This window comes from Lissotriton vulgaris, chromosome 3_1 (assembly GCF_964263255.1).
Source record: "Lissotriton vulgaris chromosome 3_1, aLisVul1.2, whole genome shotgun sequence".
Taxonomy (NCBI): domain Eukaryota; kingdom Metazoa; phylum Chordata; class Amphibia; order Caudata; family Salamandridae; genus Lissotriton; species Lissotriton vulgaris.
In genome coordinates, this window is record NC_141689.1 from 2,032,395,420 (window position 1) to 2,032,421,848 (window position 26,429).

The 26,429-nt window shown below is 46.4% G+C and overlaps 1 protein-coding gene across 7 annotated transcripts in view; it reads right to left on the reverse strand.

Annotated features, from left to right (window-relative positions):
• The window catches only part of FAT1 (FAT atypical cadherin 1), a 299,575-nt gene that overhangs the window by 30,195 nt on the left and 242,951 nt on the right, over positions 1-26,429 (reverse strand). For all 7 annotated transcript variants that reach the window (XR_015309390.1, XM_086962558.1, XM_086962556.1 and 4 more), the window contains exons 22-26: positions 21,525-21,987; positions 19,904-20,057; positions 18,426-18,536; positions 7,585-8,213; positions 296-433 (exon numbers count right to left, since the gene is read on the reverse strand). Coding sequence is in view for 6 of the 7 variants with exons in the window: in XM_086962558.1 (XP_086818684.1) it covers positions 296-433; positions 7,585-8,213; positions 18,426-18,536; positions 19,904-20,057; positions 21,525-21,987 (1,495 nt within the window). In the remaining variant the exon portion in view is untranslated. The remainder of the gene's footprint in view (positions 1-295; positions 434-7,584; positions 8,214-18,425; positions 18,537-19,903; positions 20,058-21,524; positions 21,988-26,429) is intronic.

The following is a 26,429-nucleotide window of genomic DNA, read 5'->3' on the forward strand; positions in this document are numbered from 1 at the left end:
GCCGTAGTAAGAGGGGGAAAAAAGGAAACAGAACCTTAAACCATCATCAGAGCATCAGATTCAATGTCAGTGCTGTTATATGCTTTCAGATATGCTTTCAGAGGCTGAACATTCCTGGCGCCACATTTTCAAGGACTTGCTAAATGGGGTACAAAACGTTTCATTTCCCACACCTGTATAGAATCTAAATACATTTACTACAACGTAAATCTCCACAGAATATCAATAATGTCAATTACTAGTATGGCTAAATGATCTGGAACAAAAAAATAGAATATACTGCTGCCACACATACCATTGTCATCACAGGATTCAGACTGGAAGGAGCTTAGTGACTGGATCTCAGACAAGCTTTCCCGAGGGTTGTACAGGTGGGAAGGTTTTTCCTCTAGAGACTTCTTTGACAGACAAGGCTCGAGGTCAACTACTTTTGCTGTAGGCAAGAGGAAAGCAAGATCAAAGTTAAATTCACAGGATAAAGACACAGAGTTTGCTTGAACCTAGGGGTTTCTGTCAGAAAATTGACCCACGCTGTTTCATAGAAACACGCACATTTAAATGGGGAGTGGGGGCGGGGGGGGGGGCGGGTTAAGGGGGAGACAGCACGAAAAGTAAAGTAAGAATTTAAGGAGACATGTTCTTTTGAATGAGGCATGGTGGAAAAGAACTGAAAACTAAAGACAGATCTACTATTAGACTTCAAAGCATTTGATCAATTAATGGAAGATAATCCACTCCTTAAAACTGTGGTACTAACGTGTCAAATTCCATCAATCACTTATTAATTCAATAACGAAGACAGCTAAACAAAACTGCAGCAAACTGTAATACTTTATATTGGTATTAGTATAAAAGAAATTGTGAAAATTACTGTCCATTCAGTTTTACACCTTTCAGACTGTGGAACCAACCATTGATTTTAGTAGCACAAGATTGGAGGACAAATCTCAACTGTAAAAGGGGCGTGGCAGTGGTAGCAACCAACAAGGTAGAAACAAAATTGATGGTTCAAGAGTGGTAGACAGCTAAATAAACTGTGTTATTACTCCCCCAATGTACAAGTAAAATCTGGATAAACTGAGTCTGTTTCAGTATATGCCATCAACACTCAATGTGATACATTTTGTAATACTGAGTTTCCAGTGTTTAAAAATACATAAAGATAAAAATGTTAGGGTCAAATTTAGATCCCGAAAGCTAAATGAATGGCGCTCCAGCCATATACACTGCTAGAGTGAACCCATACATGTTGTCTTCCTTGTACCAACTAGTTAGCCCAACTCCTTCACCTAGATCACATCCTGAAAGAGAAGACAAAGGGACCACTTGCTCCATGGAAGACAGCAGATCACTCACAAACCAACAGTGTTAGCAAATGAAAATGCTCCTTCTTCAGAACCAATGTAGACTAGATCTTTAGGCTACACTAAAGGTTCTCTTTGCTGTGTCAAAGCAAAATGAGACAAGGGGCGATTGCTAAATACGGAGCCCCACCACCTGAATCCTCGGGGGACAACAAAGGATGTACTCATACCAGTAAAGGGTCATAGTCCGGGCCACTGGAATTATATGCCAGTGGAGGACTAAATTATGTGGCACGGCTGACATAAATTATGTGGCAAAAAAGGCAAATTATGCTATCCCATTCAGCTCATCTTGCGAATTTTAGTTAATAATTCTCATTTTTTCACAAGCTATCACTGTCTGGACAAAAGTTTCACCTTGTCAAAACTGGTTTAACATCCAAACACAGTAATAAACAATTGGAGCCTGCAACGACAGCAGTGAGACTTGAGGGTGGATTCCCACTATGGACTTTTTGCTGCATCCTGCTGAGCAAAGTGGTTGTCCAATCCTGGTAGGTACTCTGACCGAAGAAGGATCTTATGGTGGAGTGCCCATGGCCCTGTGCGAGTGCTAACTGCTGTTGTGAATGTGTGTCACTTTGTTTCTGGAAATAGAACATGGCGGTCACATTGTCTGTTCTGATGACTGCCTTGCGCTGTAGGTGGCAGAAGAAAGCTTTTAGAGAGCCAACTGGATGGCCAGTAGATCTAGATATTTAAGGTGGAAATCCAAATGATGGGAGTACTCCCACATGGCCTGAAAAGTGAAGCTCTGTAGATGCGCACGCCATCCTGTAAGGGAAGCGTCCATCATGGCGGTCACTTGCAGAACTAAGTTGAGAAATGGCCAGCCAGCAACAAATTGCTGTGGTTACACCACTAAAGAGAGTGATGGATGCTGCCCGAAATCAACACTAGATTGCCGAATGCTGGTGACCATTGTGTGGCCAAGCACTCTTGCAGTGGATGCATGCGTAATTTCACATGTACGGCAGTATGGGAGGTGCTTTATCGTCCTGACCATTGAATGGTGACATTGAAGAAAATGAGTCAGTAATTGGAAAGCTTGAACCTCTGAATGGCTGGGGTCTGCTTGGTTTCTGCTTTCCTGGTGACTGTGCTGAGAAATGCTCCAAGGAATTGCTGTATCAGAGGGGGCTGAACGTCTATGGTGGTCTGGGTATGTGGCAAGCCCTGTTTGCACTCTTGAACAGACAGCCATTCAAGGAAGGGAAAGCGTGGATACCACCCCTCCTGAAATGAGCGGCGACCACAGTAGGACATTTTGTGAACACAATGTGGGCGTGATGACCTCAAAGGGCAACTCTTTGAATTGAAAATGCTGCCCATATACCACAAACTGCAGATAAAGGCTGTGTGTAGGGTGGAATGGGATGTGGAAGTAGGCTGCCTTCAGGTTGAGTACAGTCATGAAGTTGTCTTGATGCAGTAGAGGGAAGATGTTCTGGACTGTAACCATGTGAAATGCCCTGACAAAATGAATTTGTTGAGGGGCAGGAGATCAAGGATAGGCCTCCTTTGCAATAAGAAAAGACAGCGAGTCATCCACTATGCAGTGCTAGTGGTCCGGCACCAATTCATTGCCCCCATGCAAATGAATGCCTCTACTTCCTCCTGAAGAAGGTGCTGATGTTCTGCAGGGAGGGTGTGTTTGTGTAAAAGAACGTTCATTGAGGTTACAGTGAGTTTTATATATGACCCTAACCCTGCCTGATAATGGGGAGAACCCACTGGTTGAAGGGGATCTGTGAAAGAAACCTCTGCAGTGTTCCCCCAACATGAGTAGTGTGATCATCGACCCTACAAAATCGGAGAACTACCGCCCGATTTCGCTTCTCCCGTGGCCAGCCAAACTCGCGGAGGCGCATGTCAACACCGCCCTCACTGGTCATCTGTCGCGTGCCAACATTCTGGACGACACCCAGAATGGTTTTCGGGCTGGCCACAGTACGGAGACAGCACTGTTATCTATGGTCTAGCACCTTCGGGTAGTTCTGGATGCAGGTCAAACGGCGGCGCTTGTTTTGTTAGACCTAAGCGCCGCCTTTGACACGGTCTCCCATGACATTCTCCTGCAACGTCTTGAGGAGATAGGGGTGATCGGCACTGCACACCAGTGGTTCCGTTCGTTTCTCAGGGATCGTTCCTTCTGTGTGGCGTCCCCGCCCTACCAGTCCAAATGTCATCCTCTGTCTTTTTGGGTCCCACAGGGTTCCTCACTGAGCCCCACGTTGTTGAACATCTACGTGAGGCCGCTGGCTGAGGTTGTGAAGCTCTGTGGTATGACCATGGTGTCGTACGCAGATGACACCCAGCTAGCGGTCACGATCAGCGGGGACTCTGGGGTGGATGCCCCAAGATTCAGAGAAGGACTCAGGGCGGTGGCTGGTTGGATGACGTCCAACTGTCTCCAACTAAACGCCAAAAAAACGGAGGTGATGATCTTCGGGAAGCGGACGGACCTATGGGGAGATACTTGGTGGCCCTCTGAGCTGGGGCCGACCCCCACTCCGGTTGCGGAGATCAAAAACCTTGGTGTTTGGCTGGACCCTTCCCTCAACTTCGTTGGCCACACCAAAAGGACGGCGGCTTGCTGCTTCGGCATCCTGCGCAATCTGCGCCCTGCCCTTAAATACTTCGATGCCGCAACTCGTCAATTGGTGGTGCAAGCAACGGTTTTGGCGCGGTTGGACTATGCCAGCTCCCTTTTTATAGGATTAAACCAGGCTGAGTTGACCCGACTTCAGAGAGTGCAGAACGCTGCGGCCAGAGCGATCGTAGGTCTTCCTAGGTTTTGCTCGGCCGGTCCATCTTTGCGAGCCTTGCATTGGTTACCCGTTAGGCAGCGGATCCACTTTAAAGTTTTGTGCCTTTCCTTCAAAATTCTGAAAGGCCTATCACCTCCCTTACTGCACCAACTCTTGTGCCCTTACATCCCGGGCCGCACTCTGCGCTCGCTAGACCAAGAATTAGCGGTAGCCCCTCGGTTCAAACTCAGTCGGGTGGGGGGTCGCTCTTTTAAGGTGCGGGCAGCCGCACTCTGGAACGCTCTCCCTTTGAAACTCCGGACCTTTGGTGACCTGCTCTCCTTCCGCAAGGCCGCTAAAACTCATTTATTTTCTGAGCTTTGTTAAACCCTTCACTCCCCATTTTCTTAATAATTATTTCTGTTCCCCAGTTGTGTTGTGTTCGCCACCTTGTCGGTGCGCCGGGACGCTCCTTCGCTGGAGCAGCCGTGCGCAATACAAATAGCACTAACATAACATAACATAACATAACATCAGGGGGAAGGGTGAGGGACTCACTGTTTAGCTCCCTTAGTCGCACCCCACTGCAACTCCCCCTGGAGTTGTTACCCCTACTGGCCCCCTTGGAGTAACCCTATGTTGGGGTCTGTTGTTGCCGTTTTTGGGAGGAGGCAGATGCTTCTGGGACGGTAGCTTTGGCACGCCCTCTGAACTGAGACCTATGATAAAAGCCCTGGGGAGAAGGCGTTTGGATGGCCCTCATAGCCTTGGATGTAGCAATGTCCTTTCTGAGGTTCTCACCATCTGATCAACTAGCAGTCTTAGAGGTGTTCCCCATCAAGGGGCAGATTGAGCAGATGCTGTTGAACCTCAGACTGCAAAACGGTGATGCGCAGCTATGCATGGCGCTTCATAATAAATACACCTGCATGTATGCAATGCACTGCAGTACCAGTTCCATCTAGGTCACACTGAATAGTGGTGTTTGAAATTTTCTTGCCCTCTGAAATGAGATTGAGGTCACACTTTTTATAATGGTCTGAGAGAATAATAACAGTGTGATTTGTATAGTGAATAGTTTCTTTAAACCAAGTGTACGTGCTCAAGGTTCAAGCAGAGGTCAAGTACATAGCAGAAATGGGTGGTAAAGTCCGTCTGAACTGAATAATCAAGTTTTTACATTTTTACAGAAATGTGATTCCATCTGGACCTGTCGTATTTGTAGAGGCAGCGAGTTCCACAGCATGAGTGCTAAATAGGAGTGGTCCCTGAAGCGTGCACTATTTAAAGTGGGGGTACAAGCCAGCATGCCGCCCGAGGATCTGCGGCTCTTTGCAGGAAAGTATGGCTTGTTATAGAGATTCAGCATATACAGTTGCTGGAGAAATTCCTCCATCGTGTCTCCGAGGGCATATCTATAGAGCAGTTCAACTGAGTTGGATCTTCTCCAGTGAGACACCGATTGGGCAGTGACTCACTTGCCAGTCGTGCCAATCTTCTTACTCTTTATCTGGTGGAGGGGCATTCACACGTTTGTGCCCTGTATGTAAGCAATAAGTATTCCTAGGTAGCTGGCCCTGGATATTGGGTTGGTCATAGGGTGAAGGCTTTTTAATTTTTAAAAACATTTTTCAATTCCTATAATAGACCCTTGGGATGAGGGCCTTAACATACTCTGTGAAGGTCTGAGATGTGGTTGTAAGCATGGTATTTTATGGAGAGGAACTGTGCTGAATGGTGAACAACATTTTGACAAGGAAGACCTCATCTTTCTGGACGTTGTGCAATTCTACGTTGTGGAAGGTGGCAGCCCGGTGAATCAACACCTGGAAAGAGGTGGTATCATCAAAAGGGAATGGTTTGGCAGAGTAGCGGTCTGGGTCAGTATTCCCAGGAGAGTCAACAACATTGTCATACCACAGTTCGTCCTTAGGATGAAGACTCAAACAGGGCCCAGTATGGATATAGAGGGCACAAGGGGCTTCGCTCCCTTCGAAAGAAAAATGATGGTAACTCCCTGGCAAATGAGGAAGGGGGGGGGGCCATGAGGTGGTGTGGAAGCAGAGCAGGGGGAGAGGAAGGTAGAGGAGAACTAGGAGGGGTGGAGGTGGAGTAGAAGGACAGGGGCTCATGTGGCAGAGGACTAGTGACCCTATTCTGGTGCCTAACTTTAGCTGGTAATGTAGTCTCCCACGCACGTTCCTCCTAAAATATTAGTTTCCTCTTCTGAGACCTTTGGAGAAGGCTTGGCAGCAGTTCTCCTGCACTGTGGGTGGACGAAAATATTTTTTTCTGACTGTTGAGCTCCTTTTCGAGAAGCTGAAAATGGACTGCTGTTTCCTCCGATCCAGTGGAGGACGGGGCTTTGGGCAATAAATAAGTATTTTAGACCGAAGATGATTTTAGCACAGAAGAAGATTAGGAGCCAAAGAGGAATTCGAGGGCACCATCAGTGCCAGAGTTAAAGGTGTTGTCAGTGCTGGGGGCTACATCAGAGTCTAATCTGAGGTCTTCGGTCAGTGTCGACCATGGCCTATATGCGGTGGTGGAACGGAAGCTTGATGCTGGACATTGAGGCTCAATGTCCGACACCTTCAAGGTGATGCTCGAGCTGTGTTCTATATCAGTATGGTGGTGGAAGGAGGGATGTTGCACAAATGGTTGACTTATTGTCATGTGAATATGCCTACTCCACCTGCAGCTCTACTGACTGACTAAGAGTGACAGCTCAGCTCGGGCGGAAGTGGAGAGGCTGCTCGCGAAAGGGCTCTGGTTCCCCCTAGACTCTGCAGCCCCCAAAGAGGTCAGTGGTGTCATCCTCCTGCTGCTGTGTAAATATTAAATCAAGTGAGTCATTGTCTCCTGAATGTAAATTATGTCTTTATTACATGTATAGGACTGACATGTGGAATTACTACTGTATAATTATGTACATGAGCATCTTTTAAATCCCGTGTGGAACCAATACGAAAGTAAAACTGAAAACTTGATGCTGATGCGGTACAAATGTATGGTTGCAGGCCTTTGTAGTATGATAGAAGGCTGTGGATTAATTGCTTGAAGATCTATAGGTGGTTCATTTATTTGCTTCCACAAGGGGAGACTTGATTCTACTGTTAACACTGTGTTCCGTCCCCTTGGTCTGTGGGACCCATTTCTCTTGTCCAGTAGATCCCTAAATCTACACCTCACTCCATCCAGTGGACACTTTTTAAACATACTTCTCTGGTGCAGAGTAGAAATATTGTTTCTGCATCAAAATTAAGAGGAAGCATCTGGTGGGATTAGGTCCACCTTCAACTGAAGAGGTCATTAAAATTACAAGTGTCAACACCAGAAAGACTAGAAAATGCTTGGGTTATTCAAGTGTGGATGCATTCATACACACAAATATCTCATGTATATTAAGTTAATAAAAAAAAAAACAAGAAAAAATAATAAGAACAAAGTAAGTTGAACACAATCCTTACCATCATAGTCATAGTCCCAGCTTGGTTTCTGTATGGAGTCACAGTCCGATGGAGAGTTGGATGGGGGTGGTGGAGGCAGGTTAGGCGCTACACTGCAGACAGCCACAGTCTTCCTGTGTCCATGCACTGAATCAGGGTTAAAGGTACTGAACTCGGGATGCTCTGGAATAGCCGAACCTTCAAAGGAATTTCTGTCCAGGTTGTTTCTGGAGTCGCTTGGAATGCTTGGCGTGTATGAAATGGGGCGTACTGGCACCTGGGGTGGGATGTCTGAGTACATGTTCTTGTTCAATTTTGGATCAAAAAATGGTCTAGGCAGAAACGGGGCAGTTCCGAGGTGCTTCTCTTCTGGCTCAGGCTGCTGCTTTCTCTTTCGTCTGACCATTTTGCGACACAAAACAAAAATCACAACAAGGGAGAAGATTCCAGCAATGAAAACAATGATCCCAATAACTTCTGCTAAGCCAATGTTCCAGGAGGTGGAGACATATTTGTTGATGGACACTTCTGAGCAAACCTTTCCTCCGAAGCCTTGACTGCAGTTGCAATGGTAAGAACCATATGTGTTCTCACAGTGACCACCATTAAGGCATGGGTTCTCAACACATTCATCAATGTCAGTCAGGCACCTGCCAAGCAGAGAGAGTAAAACCAGGTTAAAAAAAGAAACAGAAATGTAGTCAAAACAGTGACACTTTTAGTGATGGTTTTTACTCCTCATTCCTTTAAATTAACCTAAAACTCTTTCTGCAAGACTGCATACTGAACATTCTTTGCACATGAAAAGTGGAATTTCAAAAGGGAACACTGGCTTCAATGAGGAACCATGTGTTAGAGAAAAATGACCACTACGACAACAGTTCCTACATGGAGTTTAGCAGTTTGAAGCTATTTTGGTTTTACATTATGCATTATTCCACCATCTAGTAGTTGGTCCTGGAAGGTTCCCATTTGTTGGCTCTTATTTTTATTTTTTGCTTTTGGGCATCACCAGATGCTTGTTAGTGCAAATCCCCCAAGATCCCAATTCCTCGGTATGCGGTCACCATCTTAATATATGTTTTCCCTTACAGTGAAGACCTGCATCTAGTAGTGTGTAGATGCATTTATTCCGAAGCAATCTTTTTTTTGATTACCCTACTCCTTTAACTTGGGAGGTGGGCCAGCCAGATGTGAATCTAGAGAAACTTAATTTTGTAAAAATTCTGTTACAAGTAACTTTTTCCTTTCACAACGTGAGTCATTTCTGAAGTCATATGCTCTGCTGATATTATTTAGTAGGATTAACTGCTTTACGGGAGAATGGGGGTCAAGTGTATGTGTGGCTGCAAAAAGGTGCTTAAGTACCTTGTGGGCCTCCTGTACTCCTGATTTGAATGGCTATTCACACAATATTTTCCGGAAGTATAGGCTGGCGACCATGTGGCAGACATAGATATACTATTGAAGATGAAACTTTCTAGAAAGGATAGTAGTGCCCCTTTTTCTTGTGGAATGACCCTAGATTGGATATCAAGGATCTTAAACATCAGGGTGCAACATGTTTGGATAGTGTGTGCTATCCATCTTGCAATAGTCACTTATGACACTGAGGGGTCCCTACTTGCTGGTGCTTGTGCCATAAAAATCTGTTTTCTTTTCCTTAGTTGCTTTCTCTCTGGTAAGTAATATAGGATGGCTCTCCTTAAATGTTGTGTTAGTGCCTTTTCTGCTTGCTTTTTCGGGTATTAGAAGGTAGGTGACTGGATTGGTTGATTCACATGGAAATGTGATACAATCTTTGGAATGAAATGCCGGTTCGTTTTCATGATGACTATTCTTCGGTACTTTGAAATAGGGTTCTAGGACAGCTAATGTCTGTAAATCAATCAGTCTATGCAAGGATGTGATCACTTTCAAAATGACACTTTTAGTGTCAGATTAACGAGCCCAGTTGTGTGGATTGGTTCAACGGGATGGTTCATGAGCTGTGCCAGCACCATGCTGAAGCCCCACATGGGATGGGGCAAAAACAGGTGTGGAAATTCTCCTTATTACCTCTAGGAGCATTTTCACTACATAAGTGGAGAAAATATACGTCCTAGAGAAGTCACAGGTGTAAGTGACTACAGCCGAGAAATGAACTTGCACAAAATAATAAGAGTTTTGAATATAATAAATGCATCAATTATCTGTAAATGACACCCCTTTCTTTCATTTAGAGTCAATAAGATTTGAAAAGCTGGCATTTTTTCAGTCTACTGGCTCCCAAATCCATGAGGCCAGAGTACCATGTTTTGTGTGCCCTTTATGAGGCTTTTAGAATCAAAATCAGGTTTGCATTTGCTGATCATCACTGTACCACTGGGATCAGTGGAAAGGCATAGACAAATGCTCCGGATTTTTTTTTCAACAGTACATTACACCAGGATAGGTGGTGAGGATGCTTGGATGCGAGGCATGCTGTATTGAAGTATGAAATAAAAGCTCTGCCCATTTCCCGCCCATCTTTTCAATTTGTCTCCCGTTACTGTCCTTCCAAAATTGTTGATTTGCTTTCATGAATAGGCTTACTAGTCCCTCCTTGGTAGTGCCATGTCTGCTTTTGTAACCTCCCATAAGGACTGGACTTTTTACTTGTGGGGTAACACGGTCTGCTTTATCTAGTTGGTGAGCACTATTTTCTTTATTGCTCTACCCCTATTTCTCCCTCGACGTCGCAGCACGCCGCCCGCTTTTATATTGTTATTATTACTATATTTATTTAATGTGCAGCATGGTCCGCTTTCACTTTAGCAGCCGCGCTTTTTTTATTTATTTAATTTACCGCATGGTCCGCTTTCACTTTAGCGGGCATGCTACAGAAACTATATATATATATATATTATTTTTTTTGGGTGAAAGCGCCCCTTAACCGCACTTTCACTATAATGTTGGCCGTGTCCCTTTCTTTAGTCGCTGCTCACTGTAACCTGAATGGGACAACATTAATGCTGTATTGTCAGCTGTTTTTAGAGTTATTTTGACTCATTTTTTTGTGATTTTAAAACTGTACTTTTTCACACTGTTTGCAGACAGCATACCCCTAGGCCACCTACACACATTTTCGCCAACATTTGACGCTTTTAACTACCGTTTTTGAGCTAAATTGGGGTTAGGGAAATCTTTCCACGGCGGCCATCTTTAGTGTGCCCAGAGCGGTGTGAGCGCTCTAGTGGTACATATAAAAGGATACGGTCATCCTATCGCGCTAGCGGTCGCGTTTGCGGAAGCGCCGTCCCTAGCGCCGGAGTCTCGCCTGAGTCAGCTCGTCCGCGCTCTGACGGGCTCTGGGCTCTGGCAAGTACCCTATACTTCATCTGTGAGTAACTTGTTTCTGATCTACTATATTGCATTATGGTTCTTTCCTATTCAGCTGTGGAATTACACTCATGGCGCCGCTTTGCTAGCAAGACCTGCTCTGTATGTACATTGCCCTTTCCCAAATATAAATGTCACCAATGCGGTTTCGCTCTCGGAATGCCAGCGAGCTGCAGATCGCTTAAGCGCTATGTCAGGCGCAGCAGGCCTGTGAAGTCCAATACTGTCTCTTCACATTCCTCTTTACATTTTTGGAGTATTAATTGTAGATCACTCCCACAACACAAATACAACATCTGTGACTTCATCACTGATGAACAACCGGATGCTGTGTTTCTCACAGAAACCTGGTTGCATGACAGCTCTGGCCCTGATATTGCCGCTGCAATTCCCCCTAATTACGTCATCGTAGGAAAGGACAGAGTTCTAGGTAAAGGGGGGGGGGGGATAGCCATGATCTTCAAATCTAAGTACACCTGTAAATTTGAAGACATTCCTTTCAAAGGTTGCGAGGCAGCCCTTTTTAGGCTAACTATTAACCCTCAGTTCACAATGACAGGTCTATTAATCTATCGCCCTCCCGGGAATGCTAATCCCTGGGTTTCTTCTCTGCCAGATTTCCTGGCCCCCTTGCTGCTTAGAGCAGCCAACTTTTCGATTCTTGGGGACCTAAATATCCATCTCGAAGATTCTGACTGTACGTCCACTAAACAGCTTATTTCTACTCTCGAAGTTTTTAACATTCAATTATTGAACTCTGCCCCTACACATCTTGCTGGTCACTTATTAGATCCCATCCTGTCAAATCTAAAGTTGGACTGCTCCCAGAAAGCACGCCCAATAGAATGGTCCGACCACTTTGCTGTTCCTTTTTCATTGGATATTACCAGGACAGCATCACAGATCGGAAAGGAAATAAATAAACGGACACGCAGTTGGGGGAAAATTAACATGCCAGAACTTAATAAACAATTATTGAGGACACTTCCTAACACCGACCTATCTATCTCTGCACTAAATTGTGCAGTTGGTCAGTGGTTAAATAATGCTGTTGATTCCACGCTTCCCTTGACATATAAGACAACTATGCCTCATCACCCACCTGCACCATGGTTCTCCGACAAGCTTAAGTGCCTTCGCACTCAATGTAAGATTTTAGAAAGGAAATGGGGGCGTAGTTATTCTCCTACCCGCAAAGTAGCTTACAGAGAAGCTCTGAAGGGCTATCATAACAGCTGTAAAACAGCCAGAGCAGACTATACTAAAAAAATAGTTTCAGATGCACAAAACTGCCCTAAGGTACTCTTTTCAGTTGTAAAAAAACTGACAGGAGCGGATTCTATTCCTACGCCTCCTGCGCTAGACAAGGTTCAATGCCAATCCTTAGCTGACTTTTTTGTTAAAAAAGTCGACTTGATCTATGATCTTTTTACCCCGCCACCGATGGTAACACCTTTTGCATCTGGCGCTGTGCAGTCATCTGCTAATGTTGACGACGTTGCCAAACTCTCTGTATGGCAGCCATTAGACAATATTTCCTTTTCTTCTTGTCTAAATAGCGTGCGCTCTGGCTCTCCGTGCGATGCACTTCCGGCTAAAATACTCAAACAATTAGATTCCTCCACCCATCAGATTTTTGTTAAATTGTTAAACGCCTCACTTACTGAGGCATATGTACCCCAGCCATGGAAACACGCTATGGTAGTGCCCTTGTTAAACAAGCATTAGAAATGCAATAGGTCTCGCAGCATTAGAGTTAGTGCTTTTAGAATTGTTTATGGGTTTTTTTGTAAATCTTTAGCATGAGGTTGAGGGTGAGTGAGGGTGAGTGAGGGTGAGGGGTTGAGGGTGAGTGAGGGTGAGGCTGAGGGGTTGAGGGTGAGTGAGGGGTTGAGGGTGAGGGGTTGAGGGTGAGTGAGGGTGAGTGAGGGTGAGGGTGAGTGAGGGTGAGGGGTTGAGGGTGAGGGGTTGAGGGTGAGGGGTTGAGGGTGAGGGTGAGTGAGGGTGAGTGAGGGTGAGTGAGGGTGAGTGAGGGTGAGTGAGGGGTTGAGGGTGAGGTGTTGAGGGTGAGTGAGGGTGAGGGTGAGGGTGAGGGTGGGTGAGGGTGAGGGTGAGTGAGGGGTTTTGGGTGAGTGAGGGGGAGTAGTTGAGGCTGAGTGAGGGTGAGTCAGAGTGAGGGTGAGTGAGGGGTTGAAGGTGAGGGGTTGAGGGTGAGTGAGGGTGAGGGGTTGAGGGTGAGTGAGGGTGAGTGAGGGTGAGGGGTTGAGGGTGAGTGAGGATGAGTGAGAGTGAGGGTGAGTGAGGGGGAGTAGTTGAGGCTGAGTGAGGGTGAGTCAGAGTGAGGGTGAGTGAGGGTGAGTGAGGGTGAGTGAGGGTGAGTGAGGGTGAGTGAGGGTGAGTGAGGGTGAGTGAGGGTGAGGGGTTGAGGGTGAGTGAGGATGAGTGAGAGTGAGGGTGAGTGAGGGGTTGAGGGTGAGGGGTTGAGGGTGAGTGAGGGGTTGAGGGTGAGTGAGGGGTTGAGGGGGAGTGAGGGGTTGAGGGGGAGGGGTCGAGGGGGAGGGGTTGAGGGTGAGTGAGGGTGAGTGAGTGAGAGTGAGGGGTTGAGGGTGAGTGAGTGAGGGTGAGTGAGGGTGAGGGTTTGAGGGTGAGGGGTTGAGGGTGAGGGAGTGAGGGTGAGGCGTTGAGGGTGAGGGGTTGAGGGTGAGGGGTTGAGGGTGAGGGGTTGAGGGTGAGGGGTTGAGGGTGAGGGGTTGAGGGTGAGGGGTTGAGGGTGAGGGGTTGAGGGTGAGTGAGGGGTTGAGGGTGAGGGGTTGAGGGTGAGGGGTTGAGGGTGAGTGAGGTTTTGGTTCCCCAGTCCTGCCCTGACAATCAACACTTTACTTTGGGACAGAAGATCTGTTCGAAGTCTCCTCTGGGTGGGGTGATGAACAGCTGCTTGGCTACACAAAAACACACCCGAAAGAAGCAGTATTCAAATACTCCTGGAATTTCGCGATTCTGTAGCAAATACCAGGATAAATAAAACTGCCAAAATGCCAACATTTCCCAGAGAACCTCCTGATTACAGCAAAATGTAACTTTGTATTATGTGGGTAGACTTCAAAAGCCACACAAATTAAAAGAGCAGACTAACTTGCACAACAGCCGGTAACAGCATTTCACCCGAGCTTACATGCGTGAAGAGATATTTACAAACAAGGAGGCAGATCAAGAAAGAAGAGAAACACCTGACCTCTTCAAAAGAGCTGGACAAAGCAGAACTGATGGAACATAAAGAAATTACTGTGGAAATAGTAAAAGGCGCTTTAGGCGGAGATGTGCAAATTACAACGTTAAAACTATCAGAACTTGACCTCGTGTGAGTGTGTACCACGACAATCGACAACACGACAAATGCACTTGCAGGGAGGGGAGGAGGCGGCAATGTGGCAGGAGACTTTAGAAACCAACTCAGCCCTGTGCTTTACCTCATAGTAAAGCAAAAAGCAAACAGCAAAAAATGCGTGAGCAAACGCAGTTCAACCTCAAATCCGAACAAGAAAGGGTGGAGGGGGCAGGGGAGGAGGGGTCCGGGGAGGAGGGAAGGGCCAGAGGGACTTGATGGGAGTGGTGGGGAGGAGGGGGAGGGTATAGAGAGAGAGAGGAGGAGAGACAGGACAGGGGGAAGCAGCAGAGACACGGCGGGTAAAATAAACAAATAACACGGCGGGCAGGGGAGGGGGCGGAGAGGGGAGAGGAGAAATGCGACACGGAGGGAAGGGGAGGGGGCGGAGCGGGGAGGGGGCGGAGAGGGGAGAGGTGCGACATCAGTGTGCATCACACCCTGCAGGTTATAGCGAGAGTGTGGGGTGAATTTAGGAGAAAGAACCAAGTGTGCTTTTATGGCTCGCTGAACGAATCCAGGGTAGACCATCATGTTGTGTCGGCACAATGGAGTCTGCAGATTATAGACCTGGGTAGTGAGCGAGGAGACCCCTGGTGAGGAGGAGACCTCTGTTGGATGTTTAACTGTCGAGGTTTTGCATTGGTTTGGGTCCGCAATTTCAATGAGGAATCTGAATGCTCTGGGGATAATCTCAGCGTTTATTTTCCTCTCCTTTGGGGCCTGTGTGCACTTCAGATGCCTGCAGGCCAGCATAGAATCGCCCTGTCATATTTTGCACCAGCTGGCATTTGAAAGAAGGATGTATGGAAAGGCCTTAGAACTGGGCACCCGTATAATTCAGTTTGGGATTTATGGAAAAGCTGATTGCTGCAGTATGGAGCTTGGTGGAATAAACAAAATAACACGGCGGGCAGGGGAGGGGGCGGAGAGGGGAGAGGAGAAATGCGACACGGAGGGAAGGGGAGGGGGCGGAGCGGGGAGGGGGCGGAGAGGGGAGAGGTGCGACATCAGTGTGCATCACACCCTGCAGGTTATAGCGAGAGTGTGGGGTGAATTTAGGAGAAAGAACCAAGTGTGCTTTTATGGCTCGCTGAACGAATCCAGGGTAGACCATCATGTTGTGTCGGCACAATGGAGTCTGCAGATTATAGACCTGGGTAGTGAGCGAGGAGACCCCTGGTGAGGAGGAGACCTCTGTTGGATGTTTAACTGTCGAGGTTTTGCATTGGTTTGGGTCCGCAATTTCAATGAGGAATCTGAATGCTCTGGGGATAATCTCAGCGTTTATTTTCCTCTCCTTTGGGGCCTGTGTGCACTTCAGATGCCTGCAGGCCAGCATAGAATCGCCCTGTCATATTTTGCACCAGCTGGCATTTGAAAGAAGGATGTATGGAAAGGCCTTAGAACTGGGCACCCGTATAATTCAGTTTGGGATTTATGGAAAAGCTGATTGCTGCAGTATGGAGCTTGGTGGAATAAACAAATAACACGGCGGGCAGGGGAGGGGGCGGAGAGGGGAGAGGAGAAATGCGACACGGAGGGAAGGGGAGGGGGCGGAGCGGGGAGGGGGCGGAGAGGGGAGAGGTGCGACACGGCGTTAGACGGAAGGAAGAGAGGGGAGGGGGAGGAGAAAGAGAAATGCGACACGGCGGGAGGGGGCGGAGCGGGGGAGAGGGTGTGTGTGTGTTGTTAGGGAACGGACGTGCACGCGCACGCGCTTTTAAGGTCAATGCGCATGCGCATAAGCTCAATGCGCATGCGCATTGACCTTAAAAGTCACGGGCACTGCAAGGAATCGCCACGATTCCTTGCAGTGTGGATAAAGAGTGGATAACTCGCAATAGTCTCGCTTGCTCGATGCGCATGCGCATCGACAGGCGAGACCTAAAAAGTCTGGTGCTGATATCTCGAATCTTGCTAATTTTCGTCCAATATCTTTGCTACCCATCTTCTCGAAGGTGTTGGAGAGACACATTAATACCCAGCTCACTGAACTGATGGAAAGTTCTGGTTTCTTACATTCTTCCCAGTCGGGTTTTCGGTCCTGCCACTCGACCGAGACAGCCCTTCTTGGGGTGACAGAGAGTCTCCGACACGGTGTCGATCAGGGTGAAACCATGGCGCTCATCCTGTTGGATTTGAGCGCAGCTTTCGACACCGTGTCACATTCCATCCTTCTTGACTCTCTGCGGTCACTCGGCGTGACTGGTAGGGCCTTAGCCTGGGTGGCCTCCTTTCTTGGCGAGCGAACCTTTCAAGTTTTCTCCCCTAAGGCGGCATCAGCGGTCTGTCCCTCAGCGCGGGGTGTCCCCCAAGGGTCCATACTCAGCCCCCTATTATTCAATCTTTATGTAAAACCCTTGGCTAACATTGTAGAGCAGGCGGGGCTGACCCTGTTCTCTTACGCTGATGACACCCAGATCGTCTTCTCCCTATCAGGGCGAGACGAGAATAACCCCTCTGCACTAAAGTCGGGCCTCATTCTTGTGGCGGACTGGATGCAGAGGAACTGTCTCAAACTGAATGGGGAGAAGACAGAGGTGGTCATTCTGGGGAAAAATAAGAACCTCTGGGGCCCTCAGCATTGGCCAAATGAGATGGGTGCACTTCCTGTACCCACACATGCTGTACGTAACTTGGGAGTCAAAATTGACGACAAGTTAACAATGAAGCAGCAGGCCACTAAGGTTGCAGCAACCTGTTTCTCTACTCTTAGGTGGCTACAAAAGGTCTTATGGATGCTTCCCATTCCCTCCCGTAGAACGGTTGTCCAGGCATTGATAACATCTCGCCTGGACTATGGCAACATACTATATTTGGGTGCTGATGTAGCCACTGTTAAAGTATTGCAGGTTGTACAAAATGCAGCCGCGCGACTCTTGAAGAATGTCCCTAGAAGAACTTCTGCATTATCTGCCTTGCATGAGCTTCATTGGTTGAAGATCTCCAGCCGCATAAAGTTTAAGGCATTATGCTACATGTTTAGGATCAAGCAAGGCATTGCACCTACTTACTTACAAAAGCTGGTGCAACTTTACAGGCCCAAACGCACCTTACGGTCCTCGGAAATTGGCAATTTCTCTATACCAAGATTTAAGCTGGCAAGGATGGGGGGACGCTCCTTCTCCTATCTTGGTCCCAAATATTGGAATGCCCTGCCCACTGCCCTTAAATTAGAGACCAGTCTTCTTCGTTTTCGCAGAGCACTGAAAACGCTGTTGTTCACATAAGTAGTTGGTACCTGCATGCTGGCTATCTGATATCTTCTTCTCCAGTCTGTCCCTAGCGCCGGGAAACCCACTGTGGGTAGCTGTGCGCGGTAAAAGTTTAAATAAATAAATAAATAAATAAATAAATACAGCTGGAGCGTTTAAAGAAACTGGTGTGACCACCAATGAAGTGGTCTTGCATTTGCGAGAGTATGAGCTATTGCCATTAGAAATGACAATGCCTTTTATATATGTGTTGCTTTTAAAGATCCATAAATAAAAGACTGTCATTTACAATGGCAAAAGCTTAAACTCTCGCAAACGTGAGAGCTATTGCATTAAAAATGAAAGTTTTTTTTTTTAATTAACAAAAGATTTTGCAAGCGACGGAGTGAGCGCTGTCTCATGTGAGACCTAAAAATGGAGGGCCACATTAGCAGCCTGCAATAAATTGGATCCTCAGATTACACGTTAAACTCAAGGCCTTGCCCTGGTCACTGCAGATGGACAATGCAGTTGGACTTTAGAGAAAAGTGACCGGCATAAAAATCACAAAACACTAGTCATTACACCCCAAGCAAAGACAAGGAGCATATTTTTCAATTAAGCTGTTACATTAGAGGCCAAAGACTGTTAAAATGAGTGAAACATGGGTATAATTGGAAAGAAGAAATAAAAGGCAATCACATGGCAGAGCATTTCAAGAAACGTACAGAAGAGATGAGTAGTCCCACTTTGTAGCCCCGCCTGCACACTAGAACTTTTTATTTTGTATGTTTCTGATATACAAAGAAGTTTTTGAAGTTGCCTTGTACAGCTAAAAGGTACTACAAGTGTGAGGAATCGAGAGAAGAAATAGATGCATATGATTTGTTTACAACAAATAAATACACCGCAAGGCCACTCACCTTTCTCCACGGAAACCAGGTTCACATTCACAGACCGGGCCATCCAAGCTGTCGATGCACTTGCCACTGTTTTTGCAGGGATTATCTTTGCAATACGGGCCCATCTGACACCTTAAATGAGATATCAAAGAACACATCTCTTTAAAGCATGAAAGCCGTCTATTATCTTCATAGGCATTGTTACTTTGTTGTAGAAGGCTGGCTCTGACGTCAGAGGCTGCCTATAATACCACATTAAAGTTATGTCTGAACTTCACACGGTCTAATACAGAATGTGAAGTATTTTATAGGAATACCAGCTGCTTTTCTATTTAAATAGCGGGGCAGATTACCATTCGTTTTCCTTCACATAAGCTTTCTGTGCCACTTCACACAGTCGCTACAGAAACACTAACTGAGCCTTTCATTTATATTTCTAGAGCAGTGCAAGTCCTACATTACGGCTATTGCAATATCTGAAGGCCAGAAACTCTGCGTCTGGTATTACAGATACCTAGGGGCATCAGTAACTCTGGGATGCAGAATGCAACAGGATCACATGCAGTCACCATGAGAAATCTGTGTTACAGCGCTGATTTCCAAGTCAAAGCAATTCCGAATCTTTTTCCTGGGACAAGTGTCTCGAGGTTTTAAGTGGAAATGTTACTCCTGTCAACCAACGTGGTGCGTTCACATGCGGCAATACTGCAAGGCTTGGAATGTACAAACAGAATTTGCATCCGAATTGGTATCTAATAGTAACTCCTATTTAAGAAAAAAGAGGGAGGGAGTCGTAGGGTTGGGTTCATAGTTTGTTACTCTGCAATGTTTCCAAAGTGGTTAATGCGCTCCGTGAAGTATGGAGATCAGTGAATCTATATATTACACGCTTCATGTTTTATGTTTGACTTCCCAAGCACGACCACTCTGTGTGTTGCCCTGCACCATTTACCAGGGCTATGGGTTGCACAACTACTAACTCACAAATCCCGTCAGTGACTTGCAACAGGGCTTCCGTACACTGAAGGGGGGTGGGGGGCGGGGGGGGGGGGGGGGGGGAGTTGTTTCCCTGCACATACCCATTTCCATAATCTTCCAGAATTTTAAAAGGACTAGTGCGGTACCTATTCTCCAAGGTTTATTTTCTAAATTGTGCACCTATGAGTTTTCTGTATTGCTATTTTTCAACTCTTTCAAGACTGCACTCACTGCCTGTAATGATAAAGTACTTACTTTCGAAATGTAACCAAACAATTGGAATTACACTTTAACGTGTGGATTTCAATGCGTGTTGAGCCTTGCAAGGTTGCAGGGATTCTGAACACAATATATAAGCGAAAATAACACGGTACAACAGTACGGTCAGAGCATCAGCCTGTGCATGGGTAGTTTACATTTTACATTAACCGGTTTCCCTCTAAACATGAATAGCTTGCACAAATCTAGAGCCAGAATACACCACCACGAGGCAAGGAAACCACCAATAAACGGGAGCACACCTTTGGCCGGTGTACTGTCCTCTGCACTGGCAGACAAAGTCGTCCTTCAGCACGATGCAAGTCCCACCATAGAGGCAAGGGTTGGACGCACACGGGCTGACTATGACGTCACAGTGCGTGCCCATGAACAGTGACGTACACTTGCAGAAATAACCTGAAACGAGAAAGACCATTTAAAAAAAAAGGTTTTTTACAAGTTCAAGCAGTTGGATATTTCACAAAAAAAATCTTAAAAAATGAAACGAGTTTTTTGTAAATCGCACATCAGAAATAAAAGAATGTAACATGCATACTACAACAGTGACATAATTAACTAACACAGTAACTAAGAACCGAGTTGACCTCAGTGAGGGTCAATATCCATCGAGAAGAAAGGAAGAGAGCTACAGTGTGTTAAAGGCAAAGCCACACACGTGACCGCAGAGGAAGCACGTGTTAAAGAACAACGTGGGGGCAAAGAAGGCTTGAGGGACAAAGGTAGAACAGAAACAAATATGTTGGCAGAGGACAAAGCAAAGGGGTTAAGCTCAAAGGATTTAAAATTATAACTAACTGCAAAAACACTCGTCGCATGTACGGAATTAGGCTGCACACAAAAGCTCAAGGCAGGGTGAAAGAAAGTAAAACTGTTAATGTGAATAGACATACAGCTAATTAACTGATTAGCAGAGTGAGCCCATCCGTTTTCCCAGATGAAGGTGCGTCTATTAGCAGCGTGCACAGCTGGTGAAGCCAGCAGTGATGCTCCGGTTTCCATCAGGCGCACGTGCCAACTGCGCCTCATCTGGAGAACAGATCATTAAAGGAAGGCCTCTCCTGGGAGCAGGGCGGCAGAGCCATTAGGGCCCCAGGGGCCCTGTAAGGGACATTTAGCAGCACAAATTGCATCAATAATGCATGCCTTATTTAGTGATGGCTGCTGGCTCGGGGACATCCTTGGTGGCTGGCAAGCAGTGGGTAAACATTTCACGTCGTAAAGTGTCAACCTGACATCTTCATGCATGGCTGGGCCATTATCAGGCAGCAGGAAAACAACAATTCAAGCTTAGAACTCTCGGCACTTTTCCGCTTCACCTTCACACTTGGGCGCAGAGACAAACAGGACACGAGCACAACTGTGGTCCTCGTGCAGAACATCTGACTACCACCCAATTGGGCTATCGACACATTGACATGACAGCCTTACCTCTGACACGGTGTGTGCAAGTACGCTTCAGCACCCGGTCAGGGGTATGCAGCGCCACACCAACACAACTACAATTCAAAACGATGCCAGATGGGCATGGGGCAAGTACAGAGACTGAGCAGCTGTTTCTAGAAGGATAGCAAACCTACCCGTGTAATAGTGATGCCGTCCACCTTCTGTTAGTAAGTCACACCGTCGGTTTGTACATGCTTTCAAACAACTAATAAAAACCACAGTAGCCTCCGCCCGACAGCATCAATCATACATAGTTCAGTGTCATATCGGTCAATGAATTTGGAAAGAGTCTAACTTGAACAATAAAAAATACAATTTGGCAGCGCCCTTTTGGACACAATATGATACAGGTTTAAACATTTCTGTGGGTACATATCGAGCAATGAATAACATGCTTTCAAAAAATGAAAGGATGCCTACCTCCACTAGCGGTTGGGGCGCACGTGCCTCCGTTCTGACAAGGGCCACTGGAGCAAGGTTCCAGAGCAGAGAGGGAGCATCCCGGAGAGACGTCGACCGATTCCTCCATGTGCGCGTAGTGGCGGGACTTGCTGTTCAAAGGGAGTTCGAGTCCGTTGAGAATAATGGAATCCATGCACCCTCTGAAACCGTTGCTCACTTGCGGACTCCGCCCATGACGCGTGCCCTGCTGTCGGATGTGGCCACCAAAGTAGACATGGTTGTCTAGGTTTAGAGTCCGGAGGGTTCCTGGAGCAGTGCCCGACGCAGTGTGAACCCGGTCCAGGACTAACCTGGCATAGTTTCCGTCCACCTCCAGGGACACGGTGTGCCACTGGCCGTCGCTGACCTGTGTGCTCTGCACAGACACCATTCCGGGACCACTGCCGCAGTCAAACTTATACTGCAATCTGCCATTGTTGATCTAAGGAAGTAAAAGTAAAACACATATTTTACACATGGAAATCATTCCTGTTGTAGAGTCGCAGTAACACAAGAGCACCAGAGGGTGGCGGCAACGCTACATAGCAAAATAATGAAAACAGTCTGCAAGGAAAGGGAAAATAAAAATCTATTGCTTTAGTTCTAGTTAACGGCTAGAGCATGCCAACAAAGTATAAACAGAAGTATTCTGCCCATAAATGTAAGAGCGACTTTCTCATTTAATGTGCCCTCTACTTTACGAACGCCCCAACTTGCACTTCTCTTTTTAAAAGAGCACGTTGAAAGCAACGGCAAATTTCACACAAAAATGGGAACATTCGTAAAGGTACTAAACACAGCCCCATACAAAATAATGTTAGTCGCACTCTAAAGAAATCACTAGTGTCGCGTGTCAAGGTCACCGATGAACCGCCAGACAGGAAAACCATTGCAGATCCCCAAATCTTCATTAAGGGGCGCGTGATAACGGGTACACATAACCATCAGCGAAATGGTGCGATTTTCCCCTTGCTTTTCATTCTTCTCTTCTAAATAATTTATCAATATCTTACTGGGAGAAGTTGTGGTCTATGGCATGATCAAATGTGTAATTCGCTGTTCGCTCCAGGGGAGAGACAGCATGTTGTTGTTATAGCCATACCCAAACTGACACCCCCTACTGGGCAAATACTTTCTAACACCTGTAGTGTTGGAATTAATAGGCTATGATACAACACAGCTGGGAAATATTGTATAAATGCACGAGGCGTGCTTTCACATCCCAACACACTACATGCAATGTACCCTTTTGTATTTTTTTCCTCTTGGGCTGAATAGTAAGGTCTCTGTGCGCTGCAGCCACGGTTTGTACACCAAGAACCCGACCGCGCGAGTACACTAGGGTTCAGTGAGATGAAAAAACTAGAAGGGTCTCTCAAAGGGGCGTGACCCATGTAATTGAAGACGTGGCTTAAAAGCACCTAAGGGTAAAATCTGTGCTTAGTATAATGTGCCACCTGACTGATATTTTGCTTCTTCGCTCATTGGATCCAGAAATATAATACAAGTAACATTACACCTACAAGAAGCCAATACTATTGGCTTTGCCAATGGTTGTTTGTTGCATAAAGTTGTATATAATATTGAAAATGCTTCTGCTCATGTGGTAGAGGTTGTGGGTTAATGCTCAAGCTGCCGACTTTGGATATGGGTTTTGAGTCTCGGGTCAGCTTAACATCCTGTGATTCTCAGCAAATCAATCAAATTAATCTCCCCACGCATATCAAAATAAATAAATGCAATTTGTGGCCCTTGTTCAGAACAGCTTTGGATTTTTGCTCCACTTTCAGCTCTTTCTTGCCATTTTTTGCCAGGCCACTGACAGTGTGCAGGCACAATCCTAAACGTGTTTACATCCAATATTCAAGGATAGTGACCGGTTTTCGATATAAAAAAATACAGCAGCAGCTAATATTATTGCAAATCTTTGTAACCCCTACCCATTTCTCGTTTGTGAGGTCCTGTTTTGATCTAAAAGAAACTTGTTTTATGGATGTTGCTGCTAACATTTCTCTGCAAAATATCTGTAATAGACTCCCACACATCACCCACGTTAAAATTAAATGAAAGGAAAACAGTGTTTAAAACAATATATTTAAAAAGTATCCCCGGTCATAGGGGCAACGCTCTGCAGAACATAGGTGGCTGTATCTGGGAGGGCCGAGCCTGAAACGCTGGGGCTCTAGGCCATGGCCCACTTTTCCCATGCCTTCTAACGACAATGTGTGCTTTCAGGATCATCAGAATCGCATGTCGTGCTTTTAAACTTGATGCCTTTATTTTCTTACAGCGCAGCTGCAGGTCTGATTGTGGTCCTTTTGAAAGTATTAATGCTAATCACAGCGCCCGTCAAGGGCTGCATTTAACAAATATTTTCAAAAGGCAAACAATTAGCCCAACAGCCACACTCTATTTAGAAACGAAATGCATAAAGTTTAAAAGCATGAATGTGTGCTTTCAGATGATTCTGAAAGCACACCTCGTGTTTGTATACTTGCTGCATTTGTTTTCTAAATAGAGCACTGCTATGGGGCTGATTGTTTCCTTTTTGAAAATATTTATGTTAAATGCAGCCCGTGAAGGGCGCTGTAATTAACAAATACTTTCAAAAGAACAACAATCAGCCACACAGCTATGCTCTGGTTAGAAAATAAAGGCAACAAGTGTGGGACCTTTTTCTGCCTTTCGGCGCACAAACACTCTCCCGGGATGTGCTGTGTGCGTGCTGCACACACAGAGCACTACCCTCTCTGGAAGACAGAGGTGCGCACCTGTTAGATTTGGGGGTTTCTAGTTGGCAGAGGTAAGTACCTTTGACCAAATAGGGACCCTTGCGTCTAGTTAGGGTAAGGGGGTACACTCCCAAAATAACCCCTGCTCACCCCCTTAGTAGCTTGGCATGAGCAGGCAGGCTGATCTCAAAGGTAGTGTGTAAAGCATTTGTGAACACATACAGTAACCCAGTGACAACACTACAAATTGACACCGCACAAGTTGTAGTATAAAAATAAGTATTTTTATAGAGACTTAACACAAGACCACAAACGACAAAAATCCACAATACTGTAGTTTAAAAATGGTAGAATTAGCTTAGTCTCTTTAGATGTAAAATGTGACACTTTAAGTTCCATGTACCTTTGGATGCGTAACGCTATACAACAAAAGTTTTGCAGGGAAGGTGATGTGTTGGTTCCTTACACACAACAACGGTGATGCGTCGGGTACCCACTGATGCATGGGGATGAGTCTGTTCTTCTCGGCGTGGGGAGGTTTTGCATCGGTTTCTTACTGCACTTTCGTGGTGAGGCGGCCCGCTACGCCGTGATGCAATGAAGATCCGGTACGATGAAACAAAAATGGCGTCTTCTCCTTAATGCAACACGGGGCGTGCACGTCAGATGGCCGCGCAGCGATGCAACGATTCTTCTGAGCCTCGACAGGCCCTGCGACACGCTTCGAGATGATGCGGCGGCGTCTGATGAGACATCGATCCTCTTCTCCGGCGATGCATGGCGCTTCGGTAACGATTAGACCGTTGCAGCGGCAACACGCTTTCCCAGTGTTACGACGACAATGGGTGCGGCTGCGATACACTTCCCCGATGATGTGGCAGCGTCTGATGCGACATTGATCCTTTTCTCTGGCGATGGCACGCGCTTCGGCAACAATGTGACAGTGGCAGCAACACGCTTCTTCGTGAGTCACGCTTCCAGCTCCTTGCAACACATAGTCCCTCAGAGAGCCCAACACAACTGCAGGCCCTTCCAAAGAACTCTTGGGGAGCTGGTGGGTGAAGTCTGTTATCACTGAGACTTCAGCAGGAGGCAAGCTCTATCTCAAGCCCTTGGAGATACTTCACACGTTGAATGAAAGTAGCACAAAGTCCTTTCTCCTCTGTTTGGCAGTCAGGCAACCACTGCAGGCCAATCCCTCATGCTTTGGGATAGTCTCTCCTCAGTCTCTCTGGTTCCTCTCCTCAGCATAGGTTTCTTGTTTCCCAAAAGTGATCTAAAGTTCTGAGGTTTGGGTCCCCTCTTTTATACTGTGTTTCCCTTTGTTCTCTGAAGGCAGAGAGGCCTTTTCCTAGTCCAAACCAGTTCCGGCCAGTCCTGGAGGACTTTGCTGACAAGATTCCTTCTTTCCTTTCAGTGCAGGCTAGGGACATCAGATGCACCACAGGAGGTGGAGCCAGCATAGTGGAGGGAAGGCACAGCCCTATTCAGGTCCCAGGTGCAAATCCTCCCTTCTATCTGCATGCAGATCTCTCTATTCAGCCCTGTGCTGACTCACCCTGTCTCCTTGATTTACCCAGCCCCTGTCACTCAAACTCCAGACAAGGAATACACAACCTAGCAGAGGCAGGCTTGGATGGTTAGACAAGAAAATACCTACTTTCTGAAAGTGGTATTTTCAAACACAGAATGTTAAACCTACCAACTTCACTAAAAGATGTATTTTATCATTCTGAGTTTAGGTATACTAAACTCGAATTTCTGCCTAGTCCCCAGAGTCAGTTAGGAGTATAAGACGTAATAATCTAACTACCCATTCTGCCCTATGGGGAACTTGTAGCCTTGCAATAGTGAAAAACAAAAATGGCTGTAATTCACAATTAGGACATGCCACACACATCAGGGCTTGTCCTACCTTTTACCTACAATGCACCCTGCCCTTAGGCCTACCTTAGGGGTGACTAATATGCAGAAAAGGGAAAGTTTAGGGACTGGCAAGTGGGTGCACTTGTCCAGTCAATATGGCAGTACCAGACTGCACACAGGCTCTGCAATGGCAGACCTGAGACACTTACAGGCAGCTTCTGTGGGTGGCACAACCAGTGCTGCAAGCCCACCAGCAGCATTTGGTTTACAAGCCCTCGGCACAGGC